Source organism: Pipistrellus hanaki (genome assembly GCF_964339955.1).
Source record: "Pipistrellus hanaki genome assembly, chromosome: 6".
Lineage (NCBI taxonomy): Eukaryota > Metazoa > Chordata > Mammalia > Chiroptera > Vespertilionidae > Pipistrellus > Pipistrellus hanaki.
In genome coordinates, this window is record NC_140508.1 from 87,423,841 (window position 1) to 87,439,837 (window position 15,997).

Sequence of the window (15,997 nt, forward strand, 5' to 3'; positions counted from 1 at the left end):
TCAGATGGTCAACAGGCCACTGGCAGGAAAGGGTCAGGAACTCAGAAGGTAACCTTCGCAATGGCAGGAAGGAAATAACCACAAAAAAGGAAGCTCTCAGAGGCTGCTGGAGGACCACGTGACAGCTCATCAGACATTGCAGTGTCCACTTGGTGATTCCCTCGTGACAGATAAATTATGTCATGATGTCAGTGTTGGAAAATAGAATGTTTTCTTAAGACAAATAGCATTTTATAGTCTTCTTAAGGTATCGGTTTACTTAGCTCTGACTTTTGGTAACTCGTAAAAAGAATAAATGGATTTCACAATGTGGGTAGGTTTCATGTGAGCAGTACACTGAAGGTCAGTGGAAAGAATGGAGTTTAGAAATAGGCAAAACCAAGTTTGGATTCTGGCTCTTCCTGTTAGGAGTCATCCGATCTTACATATTTTGGTGTGTATTGACCCTGTCTCTAAATAATAGCCACATTTTGGGACTTGATATTTTTGTTTCTGTCCATTTATCGATTTTCCACCACAAAGGAAGAGAATTTAGTCCTTTTCCTTCCTTATCTTACCAAACACATATGTCCTTGTTTTTCCCAACCCTCCAACCCTCCCACAATAGTGAGAGCATCATGTTTAGCTGCATAGTCAGCGTTTTCGTAATCATGGCAGTGCAAATGCCATCCTCAGCATGGCCATGCCATTTCAGTTACTTTTTCCTCTCCTGAATTTTCTGTTTTCCCTGAAGTTAATAGTATCACGCTCTTCCATTTGCTTGATGTTTAGGTTGTTTTCACGGACTCAGGCAAACTCTTCATCATTGTCTGAATACCCTCTCTGGACGCTTAGAGGAACCAGCCAGCCAACAGTTTTATCTTTCTGAAAAGTTCCTCCCAAGCCTGTGTCCTCCAGCCTGAACTGCCTGCCCTGGAAACCTGTTCCACAGGTTCATCCTTCACTACCACCCAGAAATTCCTCTTATCTCCTCCTCTGCGGGACCTGTTGTTTTCTATATCTTATTTCTTCCCCTTTTTCTTACTCCCTTGCTTTTCCAGGACCTTCTGTAGCTTTCTGGGAGGTAATTTTTTTTTTTTTTTTGAGAACTTATCTGAAAATGCTTATTCTACAAACACCCTTGGTTGAGACTTGGGTAGAAAATAATAGAGTTTTAAGTGATGTTAGTAATTCAAGTGATTCCAATGACTTCACTTGAGAATATTGGAGTCATTCTTGTTCCATGGCCTTATTTTAGATTCCAGGGTTGCTATTGACAAGTCTGATGTCATTCTGATACTTGATCCTCTAGATAGGTTCTGGTTGTTTCTCTCTGACAACAGCAGGAATCTTTTCTCCGTGTCTAATGTTCTGAAATGGCAATATGATATCCCTTTATTTCCTAGCCAATGTGCTCAGTACCCAGTGTCCCCTTTAAATATGGAAATCATGTCCCTCAGCTCTCTGAAACTTTCTGAAATAATATCACTAATGGTTTTCTCCCTTTTGCTTTCTTATTTCTGTCTGCTGGAAATTTCTATTATTCAGATTTTGAATCTCTTTGATGAATCCTATGTCTTGAATTTTTTTTCCTTGTCCAATTTTCCATCCGTCTTTTTTCTCTACCTTCTGAGAAGTCACCTTATCTTCTAGCTCTTTTTTCCCCTCTCTGACTTTTTTTATTAAACACTAGATGCCCGGTGCATGGATTTGTGCACTAGTGGGGTCCCTTGGCCTGGCCTGGCGGGATAGGGCTGAAACCAGCTCTCTGACATCCCCCAAGGAGTCCCAGATCACAAGAGTGTGACACACCCTGGAATCAGGCTCCCTCCTCTCTGGTTCTGGGTGGTCACCTGAGAAACGCAACTGCCAAGTCACTGCAGCTCAGCAGCTCCTGCATTGAACAACTGCCTCCTAGTGGTCACTGTGCATCATAGCTACTGACCGGTCCACCTGTGGCTTAGGCTTTTATATATATAGATAGGGTTCCAGCCTGCTTTGATGGAACCTGTTTTTTCTCTTATCTAAGGATGTAAGGTATGGTTCTCTTGAACTTTTTCTTTGTTTCATTATTTTTCATTTTTGTTTTCTGCCCTGTTTCTCTCTGGCCACCTATTGGGTCCTCGCTTGCCTCCCTCTTCTGGAGGAACGAGGAGACCCTTCCTGGGCTCTGCAGCACACGGTGTCTTGCGTCTTGTTGGCATCTATGGAAACACTTTCATTTCAGAATTTTTTGACCTTCTGCTTTTAGATAGGTCATCACTCCTCTGCATGCATGTCATCTTCTAAAACTTTATCATTCCCTTACTCTCTTGTAATAATCTCTCCTCTTCCCTTCTCTATAGTTTTGTAAATATGTGTATATATTTTTGTTCCTTTATTTTAGAGGAATTTGAGTTCCATCTGACTTCATTTAACTAGAAATCATCTTCATGGATTAGTTAATTAAATTAATTGAAATTAACCAATACCACAACATCATTAAAAGCATCACTAACTATTTATAATTGTGTAGACTCCTTGAGGTTTCACAATATTTTTTTACATGCTTTGTTGTACTTCCTGCTTTTATATGGAATGTTGATATTCAGGGTTATGAATTGTTCCTGCTTTCCTTTGTTGCCAGCATTTCAAGATTCCAAATATATCTCTACTTATTTCAATAACTACCGTAGGCAGTTACTTTGATATTGTAATATGAGCACTGTATTTGTGGTGTGCTCTTTGAAAATGCCTTAAGAGCTTACTGTATGGTTCTTTTGTCAGTAGACATCTTTGCAGATTTACTTTATTTTTCTTTTTAAACCAAGATTTGTAGGTTATCACCTTTTCCATTTCAGTTCATGTTATTTTTCTATTAAATGTGCACAGACTATGCACAAAAGGGCTGGAATGTGAAACAAGAGGAGAGACAGGGAGCTCGGGAGGATTTAGTACATATTTGCATGTGATTGCTCAAAGCCAGTCATGAGTACTTGGCTCACAAACACCACTGTCTGTAAGACACACATCACATGGAATATATATGCATTTCTAGTGTCGTGTAGGGTTTCCTGTGAGCCATGGAGTGTTACTATTCCATGGGAAGTAGCATCACCCTTTCTATAGAGACATTATACAAGAGCAGCACATCAGATGTCTAGACAACAGATAAGGGGGTGGGGGGGGGACAAAAACAATCTTCCTTATAGGTATCGACTGTCTAGTTAATCATTAACAAAAATTACTACCCAATATGTCTGGTATAAGGAATCTGATAAGAAATCTATAAACATAATCTCTTTATAAGGATTTCATCATTATTGTGATGTGCAGAAGAGGGAATTTAGAATAAAGTAATATATAGGTGACAACATATAAAAGACACTTTATCGATGTAACAACCAGTAACAATAGTACGAATAAAACAACCTGTGTTTTATTGTCTCACCATAAAAATACTGATTTGAAAACCTATTTTGACAATTTGTTGAGCATGGATCAATGATAGCCCGCCCTGCACTAATATTCTATCTCGGGTTCTTAATTGCATTTTCTTTGTGACGTGTTTCCTGCTCCACAATCTATTGCTTCCAATTTTGTAAGAAGGACATTCTCTCTCGCTGTTGTTGGGACAGACGGAAGCCCCACGGGCTCCAGCCTGTAACCTGCTTCACTCTCCCACTCTCTCCGGAGACGCACTCAGGTGCAGCCATGATTGTAATGGTGCTGATTCTCACAACACTGTCCCCATTCAGTCATGCCTGGGTCCTTGTGTCTGCTCCTGAGCTCTGCACTTAAAGAAAAGCACGAACAAATGGGAATGTGTCTGGAGGGAGGTGATTAGACTGACTGGAGTTTTCTAAGCCAGGTCCCATAAGAAATGGCTGAAGGAATTTTGTATATTTGTTTCCTGGAGTAAAGAAAAAAAAGAATTAAGGATAATTGTCTTCAAGGATTGGAAAATAATTGCAGATGAGAGAACAGATTTGTTATGAATTGTTCTAGAAGGCTCTACTAGAACAACCTGTGCAGGTTTTGAGGAAAGATACTCAGACATTCTCTGATGAAGAACAGAGTTGAGCCAAAACTGGTTTGGCTCAGTGGATAGAGCGTCGGCCTGCGGACTGTAAGGTCCCAGGTTCGATTCTGGTCAAGGGCATGTACGTTGGTTGCAGGCACATCCCCAGTAGGGGGTGTGCAGGAGGCAGCTGATGGATGAGTCTCTTTCATCGATGTTTCTAACTCTATCCCTCTCTCTTCCTCTCTGTAAAAAATCAATAAAATATATTAAAAAAAAAAAAAAAAAAAGGAACAGAGTTGAAACCTTGCTCATTTGCCTACAGTGTCTGGCACAGAGCCTGGGTCACATTCTGGCTTAATGGATGTTTATTGATTGGATTGACTTGGCTTGAATTGAAAGAATAAACCTCTACCAGTAAAAATAGACTGCAGTTTGAAGTAAAACTGGCCGATCTGTCAACCAATACTTAGTGATGAACTACCATCCTGCAGCTGTCATCTGGAATATAAAGATATTGACATTTCAATATTGTAGAGGACTTCTGTGGGCCAAGTATTCTTCTAAAAATTGTTCACGTATTAACGTACCTCCCAGCACCCTCACATGATACGTATTTTTTTATCCCCAGCTCGGATGTGAGGAAACTGAGGCACACAGAGGCTACATACAAATCCGTGTCACCAAACTAGTTAGCTGTCAAGCTGTGATTTGAAGCCAGGCCCTCGGGCCCCTGAGTCTTTATATTAAGCACAGTAGAGAGCGTATTAGCACAGTACGCATGCAGGTGTTAGATAATGTGTGAAAGGTAACTACATCCTTAGCGTACACTACCATAAGCTGCCTCCAGGAATGAAAGACAAGAGGATGTGCACACACAAAGGCAGACAGATTGCTGGACGGGTGTCTGATCTGGTCCCATCTCTGCTCTGAGGATTGGCCGCCCAATGGCTTTCCTTTCTCTCCCTGACTGCCTCTGGTCTTCCTTTCAGTCCAGCCTTCAAGCCTCGTGAGCCCCCAATATGCAAACCTGACCACTCCGCTCCCTTCCCACCTGCCTGTGGTTTCCCGTGCCCACCAGACACACAGAGTCTGATTAGGCTACTGCCCGGGTGCTCTGTGGCCCGCCGCCCCTGCACCTCTCCCCTGGGCGTTCACTGGGCTCTGCTTTGGACTCTGGTTCTGTGAGCCGGCCCTGTGGACTGTTCCCCGGGGGAGATGGCAGTGTTGCTGTGGGAATTCAATGGAACAATCCATGTGAAATGCTTACATAGCCCCCAGGATGTAATAACTGCTCAGTAAATGTTATGATTACTTCATTTATTTCTGATTATCCTGCCGCCCACATAGATCTCATTCCTTAGCTCTCTTACTCACCTTATAATTGCCGTGTGATAGATAGAAAAATAAAGGAAACTTATTGGCTTTTCTAAATGACAAACTCTGAGGCAGGGGTGCACAGTCAGGACCAGCCTTTCCTTTCTTCCTGGACCCTCCACTGTGCCCCTCTGTCCTCCCTGTGCCCCTCTGTCCTCCCTGTGCCCACTCTGTGTTCTCTATGCCCGCTCTGCACTGCCTGGGTCTATAGGCAGCCTTCCTTGGGGCAGCCAGCCGCTCCTAGCCACAGAGTGAACTCTGTGCCTTCTCACTCACATTCTCTGGAACCACGGTCGGCCAACCGCAGCTCGTGAGCCACATGCAGCTCTTTGGCCCCTTGAATGAGGCTCTTCCACAAAACACCACAGCCTGGGTGAGTCTATTTTGAAGAAGTGGCGTTAGAAGAAGTTTAAGTTTAAAAAATGTGGTTCTCAAAAGAAATGTCAGTCGTTGTCCTGTTGATATTTGGCTCTGTGGACTAATGAGTTTGCCGACCACTGGCCTGGGAGAGTAAACATCCTTCCCAGGAACAAAGCTCCGGGTTTTGTTCTGATTCGATCACCGTTGAAGCAATCCCTGTTACCAGAGGAGCCTGGGCCGCCTGGTGTGATGGGTGGCATAAGGATCCCCAGTCAGATCTGTCCAGGCCTCCCTCCTGGGACCTGTGAGCCTCCTGGATGGAGACAGTGTCTCTGCTGATGTAATCAGCAGTTAAGGATCTAGACTCTAGATTCTAGAGAGAAGTGCATCCTGGATTATCGGAGAGGGCCCCACATCCAGGGACAAGTGTCCTTACAAAACACGCAGAGCAGAGTGCCTGTGAGGCTGGGGACAGATCTGGGCGTGCCCAGGGGCTGGAGGGGGACAGGCTGTTGAAAACTGGATGGCTTCCTTTGAGAAGAGCAAAACAGATGTCAGGGAGGCAGAGGGCGCAGCATCCACCTGCATAGCCTCTCATTCCTGCTTGTAACCTGCAGACTCCAGTTCATCCCAGTCACGGCTGGGAGCATCCGTAATCCAGCCCTTCCTCGGTTACAGTATTGATTCTACAACAACTAACACTCGGTCATTTCACTCTCACGACAGCCCCCTCACTTCCTGTGACATAATCTCTGCTGATGACGCCTTCGAGTCCTCTTAGATGTGAGGATGCAATTTACCATTTTCCTGGCTTATCCCAGGACCCCTAAAAGGACTCCCGCTGTCTTCCCAGGTCCCTTAAATAAAACAGAATTCACGTTGTGTACCGACGTGTTACTCATTGTGATCCTGGTGATTCCTGGCTGGTGGGTAATGCATGTTACAGATTCTTACAATTGCTTAAACAAGAGTAAAGTCAACGGTGTTGATATCCTACTGTAACACATCGGAATCTTTTAACGCTTTAAAATTGTAGAATGCAGAGCAAGTAAAAATGAGGGTTGAGATGAGCAATCCATTGGACAATAATCTCTGGGTGTTTATTTTCCTTTCTCCAATACAAACCAATGCTTTCAGAGGGCCTTTGCTTCTAGTCTTAGGCTGTCTTTGAAGATCTATTTTTGTTTTTCTTTAATGACTCTACCTTAAACACTACAGTGTAAAATGAGAGTTTAAAACTTTTTCTAAATCAAAGATTGTAAGGGCAAAGCCTTGTCTTGTTAAAAAAAATTTTAATTATAACTAACTTCATTATAACAGCTAACAGGAAAAGGTACCTGTTCAATAAATTATACAGGAAAGTAAAGTAACAGCATGTGTAAGGAAGCACCTATAAATTAGTGTCTGGCAAAGGAAAGTGGCTTTCTCTCCTGTATGGTGAAATACATCTACTGGCTGAGCTATTTCAGTAATAGAACAAGGAACACTGTACGTGAGAAACCACGTGGATAATATTTGAAAACATCAGCATTATTCTTACCTGTTCATAGCAATATGACAAACTCGCTTTTCTTAAATGTTCCTTTGTAATAGTATTGTACGATATTAGTTTTCTTTGCTGCCACAACAAATCATAGCAAATGCAGTGGCTTTAACAGCTCAAATGTTTTCTCTTACACTTCTCTGAGTCAGAAGTCTGACACAGGCTAAAATCAAGCTATCAGCAGATGCTCATTCTTTCTTTCTTTTTTTTTTTTTTAATGTATTTTCAATGATCTCAGAGAGGAAGGGAGAGAAAGATAGAAACATCAACAATGAGAGAGAATCATGGATCGGCTGCCTCCCACACACCCCCTACTGGGATCGAGCCAGCAACCTGGGCTGGGCCCTGACCAGGAATCAAACCGTGACCTCCTGGTTAGTAGGTCGAAGCTCAACCACTGAGCCATGCCAGCTGGGCAGCAGGTCCTCATTCTTTCTCGTGGGCTCCAGGTAGGCTCTGTCCTTGTCTTTCTAGCTTCTGGAGGCACCTGAAGTCCTTGGCTCATGGTTCCCTTTCTCTATCTCCATCAGCTCCAAAGTCAACAAGAGCAAGTCCTTCCCAGGTCACATCCCTGGACCCCTGTGGCTTGCCTCAGCCACTTTTAAGGACCCTCATAGTAACATTGGGGTTGCCCAGGTAACCCAGAATAATCTTCCATGTCAGCTGTTAGCAAAACCTTCATTCCATCTGCAGCTCTAATTCCCATTGCCATGGAAGGGAACGTAGTCACAGGCCCCAATGGTTAGATGAACCTTTTGGCGGGGGAGGGGCAGGAGGCATTACTCTGCCTTCCACATACACTACGTCAAGTTTCTGGTCTTAATAAATTGTCCTCGGTTATGTAAAAGGTTATCATTGGAGGAAGCTGGGTTAAGCATACACAGGGTTTCTGTACTATTTTTGCAACTCTTCTGTGAGTCTAAAACAATTTCAAAATAAAAGTTTATACATTTAAAAAACATGTTTAAAAACATTTGCATTTTTTGAGGATTAGGTGGAAATATATAGAAATTGCTTATCAAATTTTAGGAATTAGTCTATAACAAAATAAATCAAAATAGGGTTATTTAACTTCTAAAATAATAACAATGTAATAAATAGTAAGTAAAGGTCACATTCCTTACTCAATTAAAAGTAATTCAGTCAAGATTTATTGTTTTATGGCTAATAACACATTTATAATAACTAAATAAGATGGGTACAATCTAGGTGTTTGTTTGTTTTTAAATAAAACACTATCCATACTTGACTGAGTATCAGTAGACTACATATCCCAATTTAATTTAATTATGGTTGATAGAAATTACACTTTTAAAAATATTTATGTGTGCACAACACCTACCAAATAAAACTCCAACTACTTAACAGAGTTGGACAATAGCTATCCAGATGGAATAAATAGCTTGTAACGTACACACAAATAAATTCCAGGTGGATTTTAGTGCTAGATATGGAAAGCATGACATTAAGACTTTGGAAGGAAGAATAATTTTATTATTTGAAGGGGAGAATATTATCTTAGAAAACAGAGAACACAAGCTGAGCTTGAAACCAGCCATCCCTGCCCTCCCTGTAGGACAGAGGAGGTCACGGCATGTGCTGCCATCAGCTTTTGGTAGGTTTTGCTGAATGGGAGTCACTGACAGGAAATCTAAGGACAGAGGGGAATGGAGGATGGGGTGGTGTCTGTGTCCCTGGGCAATAGGCTACCGCTCCCATCAGCCCTCCTTCTCCTCCAGCCCCTTCTCCTGCTCCAGGCTTAGCCTCCTACTTCCTGTCTTCTCTTCTAGGAGTGGTTGCTGTTACTTACCCTTGGGAACACTGCTCTGTCCCTTGTTGGTTTCTCCAAACCCTGGTCACCTCTTTGTAAATTGTCCCGAACAATTTCATGAGTTTGAGTCTATCACACGTTTTTGTTGAAGACTCTAGCTGGTAAAACAAGGTCCATGCATGCTCTCCCAAATGGCAGGATTTCCTTCTTTTTTTTGTGGCTGAATCATATTCTCTTCTCTCTACACAGATCATAGATAGGCACATCGATAGATAGAGACAGACCACAACTTCTTGATCCACTTACCTGTCAATTTATCTGACCCTCAGGTTGCTTCCACGCCTTGGCGACTATCAACAAGGCGTCCAGATCTCTTCAACATCGTGTTTTTGCTTCTTTCAGGCACACTCCCAGAAGTGGGATTGCTGGGTGATGTGGGAGTTGTATTTTTAAATTTTTGAGGATCCTTCATCCTATTTTCCATAGCAGCCGCACCAACTTACCTTCCCACAAACAGCGTACAAGGACTCCCTTTCTCCACTTCCGCTCCAGCATGGTTGTTTCCTGTCCTTCTGGTAACAGCCATTTTGACAGGCAGGAGGTAATATCTCACTGTGGTTTTATTTGAATTTCCTTGAGGATCAGTTATGTTGCCCATCTCAGAAAAAATAATTGATAAAGTGTTGGGAAAGAGATAACAGAGTGGGACAGCTGTTTTTCTATTTCTTTCTGTAAATGTTGGGGGTAAATCAATAGGAAATGCAAGTAACAACAAATACGTACTTTTTAACAAAGTCATACAGACCCTTTTTTTCCCCCCCAGTAATTTAATCGTCCATATTTCTCAATGTGGAGGTTAGGACTAAGGGTTTTCAAGTACACCTAGGAAATTAATGGCCTTATTTGTTGATCAGAGCTCTAAATTCAGTTCAGCACAACACACTGAAAACCTGGTGGATCGAAGGGACTGCACCTGTGAGCAGGGAGAGGAAGGAGTTGTACAAAACACAGGAAGCTTAAATGTACAGCTAGTGCTTGTACATGAAATAGCATTATTCCGAGTCATCCCATCTCCGATGGTCTACACCTTTCCACAGGCTGGGAGGTGGCAGTACGCTCTCACAATAGGTGTGTTTTCCCATCATGGCGACCTTCAGGTTTGCCTAAAGCAGTGCTGCTGCTCTTGCTGCCTCACCTTTGTTTAATGGGAGCCACTGCCCTCCTAATGCCAAGGTCGGGTTCATGGACGGAGAGGGAGGAAATCTAAAGGACCTCTCCGTTCCACCCCGATTGCCTTTCTGCCTTGTGGGTGTAATCACTCAGCCCACTCACATCTGCCAGGATAGCACTCAGGGGTTTCCTATTGCCTGCTGGCCCAGGAGGCTGAGTCAGGGGCTGGCCACAGCTTCTGCAGGAAGGAAGGGCGAGTTCTTACTTCTCTCCCAGCATCCTAGGTAACACTGTCCTTCTGCAACCCCCCTCCCCCATCCCAACACCCCCTCCCCTGTCCAGGACTGCTTTCAGCTTTCACACCCACCCTCCCCCAGGTCTGTGGCTCTGTTCTGATTTACATGTTTTCTTTTACTCTCTCCCCTCCGGGATAAGTGTTAATTACGTAGACAGATTGTAAAAGTCTCTTCTTGCAAACAGCTATTTTTTCCTTAGTGGTGGGTTTTGTTTAACTTCCTCCCGCCTGAACGTTCAGTGTGCCCAGGGATTAGCTGGCCATTGTTTAGCATGAGCATCAGGCAGAGAGGGCAGACTTCATCCAAGCTCCCCTTGAGGGAGTAGGCCTGAAATCTCCAATGGCACATCTCCCTCAGGAATTGATTCTCATCCCATGAGCTTGGAAAGCCCATAATGCTTTAGTCTAGAATCATGATAAGAGCAAAATATCTCTTATCAAGCCAGCTGTGTTTTTTCTTCTACTTACGTATGAGCTTCCCCTACTGCCCATATCAAGAGATGCTTGGCATGGTGGAAAGCACTTGTGGAAGTGTGCACCACGGCCCCGTGCGAGGGGAGCTAAGTGGATTCCAGAAAGCTCCCGGCGATGTGGATAGCCACTGCTCCTCCCAGGCCTTCCGTGGAAAATAAGAAGGAAATATGCTTGTGATGTGCCTCCTTTTGCTGGTGAATTTGTTGTTTTTTCTAATCAGGAGACTGGATTGTTCTCGGACATTCACTCCCACTACTGACCTCAGACATAACCGTGAAGGGCCGGCGTTTGTGTGACAATTGGTTTTGCCAAGAATAGCTAACTATTATCCTTCCACCAGCCTAGCAGTTCCCCACAGTGGTTTTTCCTCTGCCTGACACCTCTTTAGAAGGCTGTCAGTGTCCCCCGAAGCTTTGGAGGGATGATGGAAGGGATGGGGGAGAAAGAGAAGAATTTTAACCCAGCAGCGTGAGCTGTGCTGTGTCTTCCCACTAAGGAAAACTTGGCTAGGCTTCTCATCCAAAGAGGGTGTGGTCTGTGCCAAGCAGCAGCGCCCAGGGCTTTGGCCAGCCTTAGAGGCAAAGCCATGACCTTGGCCCTCATTAACCAGGCGAACTGGTGAGCTCATGTTTGCTTGGCAGTTCACAGGGCTTCTGAACTCAGGATTCCGCCAGGGAAAACTGGTGTCTGATACAGGATGGTGTGCGTGTGCTTATTGTTCCTAAGGAGATGTTTACATTTTAATTAGATTCTCAAAAGTTGGCGCAACTTTTTTTTTTTTTAAGTTAAGACTACACTAAATGAAAGTATTCTAAAACAAAGTCATTTCAGTCTTTTTAAATAAAATAAGCGTTTATTCCTGTGGTCTTTGTACATCACCTGAGGTAGATTTTGTATTCTCATGTTATTATGAGAGACATCCCTGAACTCTGGCCTTTTATTTTTTTTAATATATTTTTATTGATTTTAGAGAAAGAAAGGGAGAGAGAGAGAGAGAGGGAGAGAAACATCGATGATGAAAGAATCATTGATCAGCTGCCTCCTGCACGCCCCACACTGGGGATGAGCCCACAGCCCGGACCTGTGATGTGCCCTGACTGGGAATGGAACCATGCCCCGCTAGTTCATAGGTCAACGCCCAACCACTGGCCAGGCTGACCTTTTCATATTTACCCCTCTCTGCCCTTAGGTGACATTAAACATGCCCTGTAAGCTGTAGAAATCTATTACTTTGGCATGAGAGGGAAACTATCATTGACTGTATGTCTGAGTTTCATATATCTGTGAGACATGAGGGTTCCCCTTTATTTCCTGGCATGTCTTTGGAAACGCAGTCCATTCCCAGCGGAGGTAGATGTCAGGTGGCTCGCACCCTGCATTCCTCTCAGTAGAGGAGGCCTGTGTCTGGCCACGCTGCCCCACTACGTGCCGGGGTGTTCCTCAGGAGCTGCGGGCAGAAGGTCATGGCTAAGAGCACGCAGACCCTGGAGCAGGCCCCGCTGGAGCCCCGTGGCTCCTGTCCCCAGCGCAGAGACCGCTCTCTAATCCTCCAGCGTGGACCCCGCAGACACAGCGTGTTTGGGGAGAAGTGTCGCCACAAAGTCACACGTGGGTGTTGATCATTGCAGGTCATTTCCCGGGACAAGCGATCCAGAGAAGAGGCCGCTGCAGCTCGGGGACGGACACCATGCGGGGCGCAGCGGGGAGGAGGAGCACCGCCATCTGAGGGCCATGCGACCCCAGGGGGTCTTCCTCTCGGTGCTGATGTTCGGGGTGGCCGGGCTGCTCCTCTTCATGTACCTGCAGGTGCGGATCCAGGAGCAGCACGCAGGTAAGGCGGGCCGGCCCGGTAACCACAGTGCCATTGCCACTCAGGGAGGCGATGGGCACAGACAGGGGACGCCATCACCTGGCTGAGAGCAGCAGACATGAGAGGCAAGCTGGGCGCCCAGCTCTGGAGAAGGGCGGGTACACGTTCCCCGGCATTTGCTTGGTGGCTGGGGACACCGGACTTTTTGTGACCAGGTGGGCCAGCAGTCAGGCCAGATCTGAGCTCACAGGGAACTTGTCTACCCAGATGGTTGGCTTTTATACACCTAGGTGCGTCTGCTAAGCCTGGCGCATAAGCCAAAAGGGAGTGGAATTGCAGCAAACTCTCTGTTCCTTCTTAATGTTTGTATTGATACTCAACATGGATGTAGAAATTCTTTACTGCCTCAACTCTAAAGCAGGGTTTGGCAAGCCTTTTCTGTAAATGAATGGTTAGAAAATATTGTAAGCTTTATAAGCCGTACGGTCTGTATCATAACCACTGAACTCTGCCAGTGCATCAGGAAAGCAGCCTTAATTTATATGTAAACAAATGGACCAGATTGTTGTATTCTGATAAAACTTATTTACAAGAGTAGGTGGTGGGCTGGATTTGGTCCAAAAGCAGTGGTCTGCTGATCCCTGCTATACGTAGTCATTACTCTCGTCACTTAGTTTGTAATCACTGCACCTTGGAGGTATTCAGTTACTTTAGAGTGGATTGCATTGATGATGATAATAGGAAATGGAGTGTGCTTATAATGATGAAAGGAAATGTTTTAGAGCAGTGTTTCCCAAAGTGTGGTACGCGTACCCCCAGGGTTACGGGAAGAGTTTGGTGGGGGTGTACGCGTTGCACCAGAGTTTGGTGGGGATATGCACTGCACCGTGCTTAGCTGCGCCTAATTCTAGGTTCTCATGAGTATGAGGGGTACTCAGCGTTATGAAAATTATAGAAGGGGTACACATATGTCAAAAGTTTGGGAACACTGTTTTAGAGCATCATATATATATATATATATATATATATATATACACATATGTATGTATGTGTGTGTGTGTGTGTGTGTGTGGTGAAATTCCATTGTTTTCCCATTAGTAGAAATAGATGATGGCTTATGATTGTTAAGGGAAATAAAGTAAAAACAGAAGAACAATTTCTTATTTCCAGTTGTAAAAATTATTCTGGTTTTAATGTCATTAAGAACCTACTCTGAAAGATAATTCAATATTGGATCACTTATATGAACATTATAAAAGTGGTTTCTATTTTTAAATACTGTTCCTTGGTTAATCCTCAGAGGATTTATTTAATTTATTTAGTAACCCTTAGGAAAAGAAGTTGTATATGATTTCCTAGAGAATATATAACATGTTGCCAAAAGTCATTCTTAATTCCCATTACAATTTGCATAAACTATAATATCATCTGTTTTCTATATTACTACAATAATTTATCCAAATAACTTATAATATGTAATGAAACCATCTGTGATGAAATATATAGGCTAATTCCTTCTTCAATACAACTTCTGGCACAGATCTCACATAGTCAACCTTCAGTGGGTGTTTGCTGAATGAGTAAATAAAAGAATTATTGACTAGATTTAACACTTCTGGCAGCACGCAGACTAGAATGCTTGGAGGAGAAAAAACTTAAGAGATCTCTTTATTGGGAGGTTGGCTAATGCCATAGTCTCATGACATATTTCACAACAAGTCTCCTCTTGATGCAAAAGAAAATATGTTCATATGGACAGGCTAGTGGAGAAGCTATGATGTAGTCACGTCAGTAAGAAACGACACGGTATTTGAAGAAACAGTCAAGCCAAATGAGTTTGTTCACAAGCAAAGGTAGCTACCACTTATTGAAAGCTTAGAAAGTGCTGAATACTTACATAAATTTTCTCTAATCCTAATGATGTGTGAATAGGTTTGATATGTACGTGTAGAGATGAGGAAAATGAGGCTCAGGCAGAACTTACCCAGGGCCTCACATGTGTAGGGAAATCTGCACCTGGTTTGGTTTGTGCTGCTTTGAAGCCCATGACTCTGTCCCCCACCGGCCTTCTGGGAGGGGAGAGGGTGAATAATGTTACCCCCTTGGTCGGCAGGCCACTGGTGGTTCGTGAGGTCTGAAAGGTTGACGACCGCTGCCCTAGACTACAAATACAAGCAGCTGAGACTCAGAAACTTTAAGTGGTTTGCTCAAAGCTAAGAGTTTTCAAAGGGTGACCCACGCCCTGATTTTACTACTTCTCAGGAGCCCTGAAAGAGCCTCACCAGGAAATGGACTAGATAAACATGTAACAAATGCCCAAGTATTTTTTAAAATATATTTTATTGATTTCAGAGAGGAAGGGAGAGGGAGAGAGAAACATCAATGATGAGAAAGAATCATTGATCAGCTGCCTCTTGCACACCCCACTCTGGGTATCGAGCCCACAACCCAAGCATGTGCCGACCAGGAATTGAACTGTGACCTCTTGGTTCATAGGTCTACACTCAACCACTGAGCCACGCTGGCCAGGCTAAATGCCAAGTATTAGTGCAGATGGTTTTTAAATCACTGATTTGGTACCCTTCAGTCATTCACAAGTTTATAGATTTGTAACCTCTTTGTAAAGTTGGATCCTTAACTGAGTTCATCATTTTTCCAAGTTGGGAAATTATTTACCCTAATCACTATGGGCTGGTAAAACATTTACCATTTATTGTCTTCATTTTTATTTGTAATTTTCTAGAAGTACTTTCTCTGATTCTCTATGTCTGTTAAGTGAATTACCTACTATTTCACAATCTATTCATGACAGTGAGTATAAACTTGAGGCCAGGATTCCTTTAGATGATTCTTTTACTGAAGAAAAGTTTTATTTTTCTTCACAAAGACTTCCAGGTAGAGTTCTGCCCTCATCCAGGCTAGTACCCGGGTGGTGATTCTGGTGTTTTCCAGGTAGAAGGGTGCATGTGTGTTTTACATGTGTTTCAAGTAACACCAAGAGCATCAAACATCATTCAGGGCAGTGTCTCTTAAGTCAGAAGATATTCGATTGGATGCTTTGATGTGAACTTAAAAATGAGAAAGTCTATCTTTTGGTCACTTTATAAATTGCACTTAAAGAAGAGAAGATAACTTGGTTTTGGGTCCTGAGACCTTACATGAGAAGCATAGATTTAAAAATCTGGAATGATTTTGATTTTTTATACATATCAGTTGAC

At 43.4% G+C, this 15,997-nt stretch overlaps 1 protein-coding gene across 2 annotated transcripts in view; it reads left to right on the forward strand.

The window, feature by feature from the left end:
* The first annotated feature begins 12,654 nt into the window (after positions 1-12,654).
* Positions 12,655-15,997, forward strand: part of CHST9 (carbohydrate sulfotransferase 9) — a 105,974-nt gene continuing 102,631 nt past the window's right edge. Inside the window, exon 1 of one of the 2 annotated variants that reach the window (XM_084887422.1) lies at positions 12,655-12,800. In XM_084887422.1, coding sequence (XP_084743548.1) covers positions 12,701-12,800 — 100 coding nt within the window. In that variant the 5' untranslated portion in view covers positions 12,655-12,700. The remainder of the gene's footprint in view (positions 12,801-15,997) is intronic. The other variant, XM_084887423.1, reaches the window with a different exon arrangement.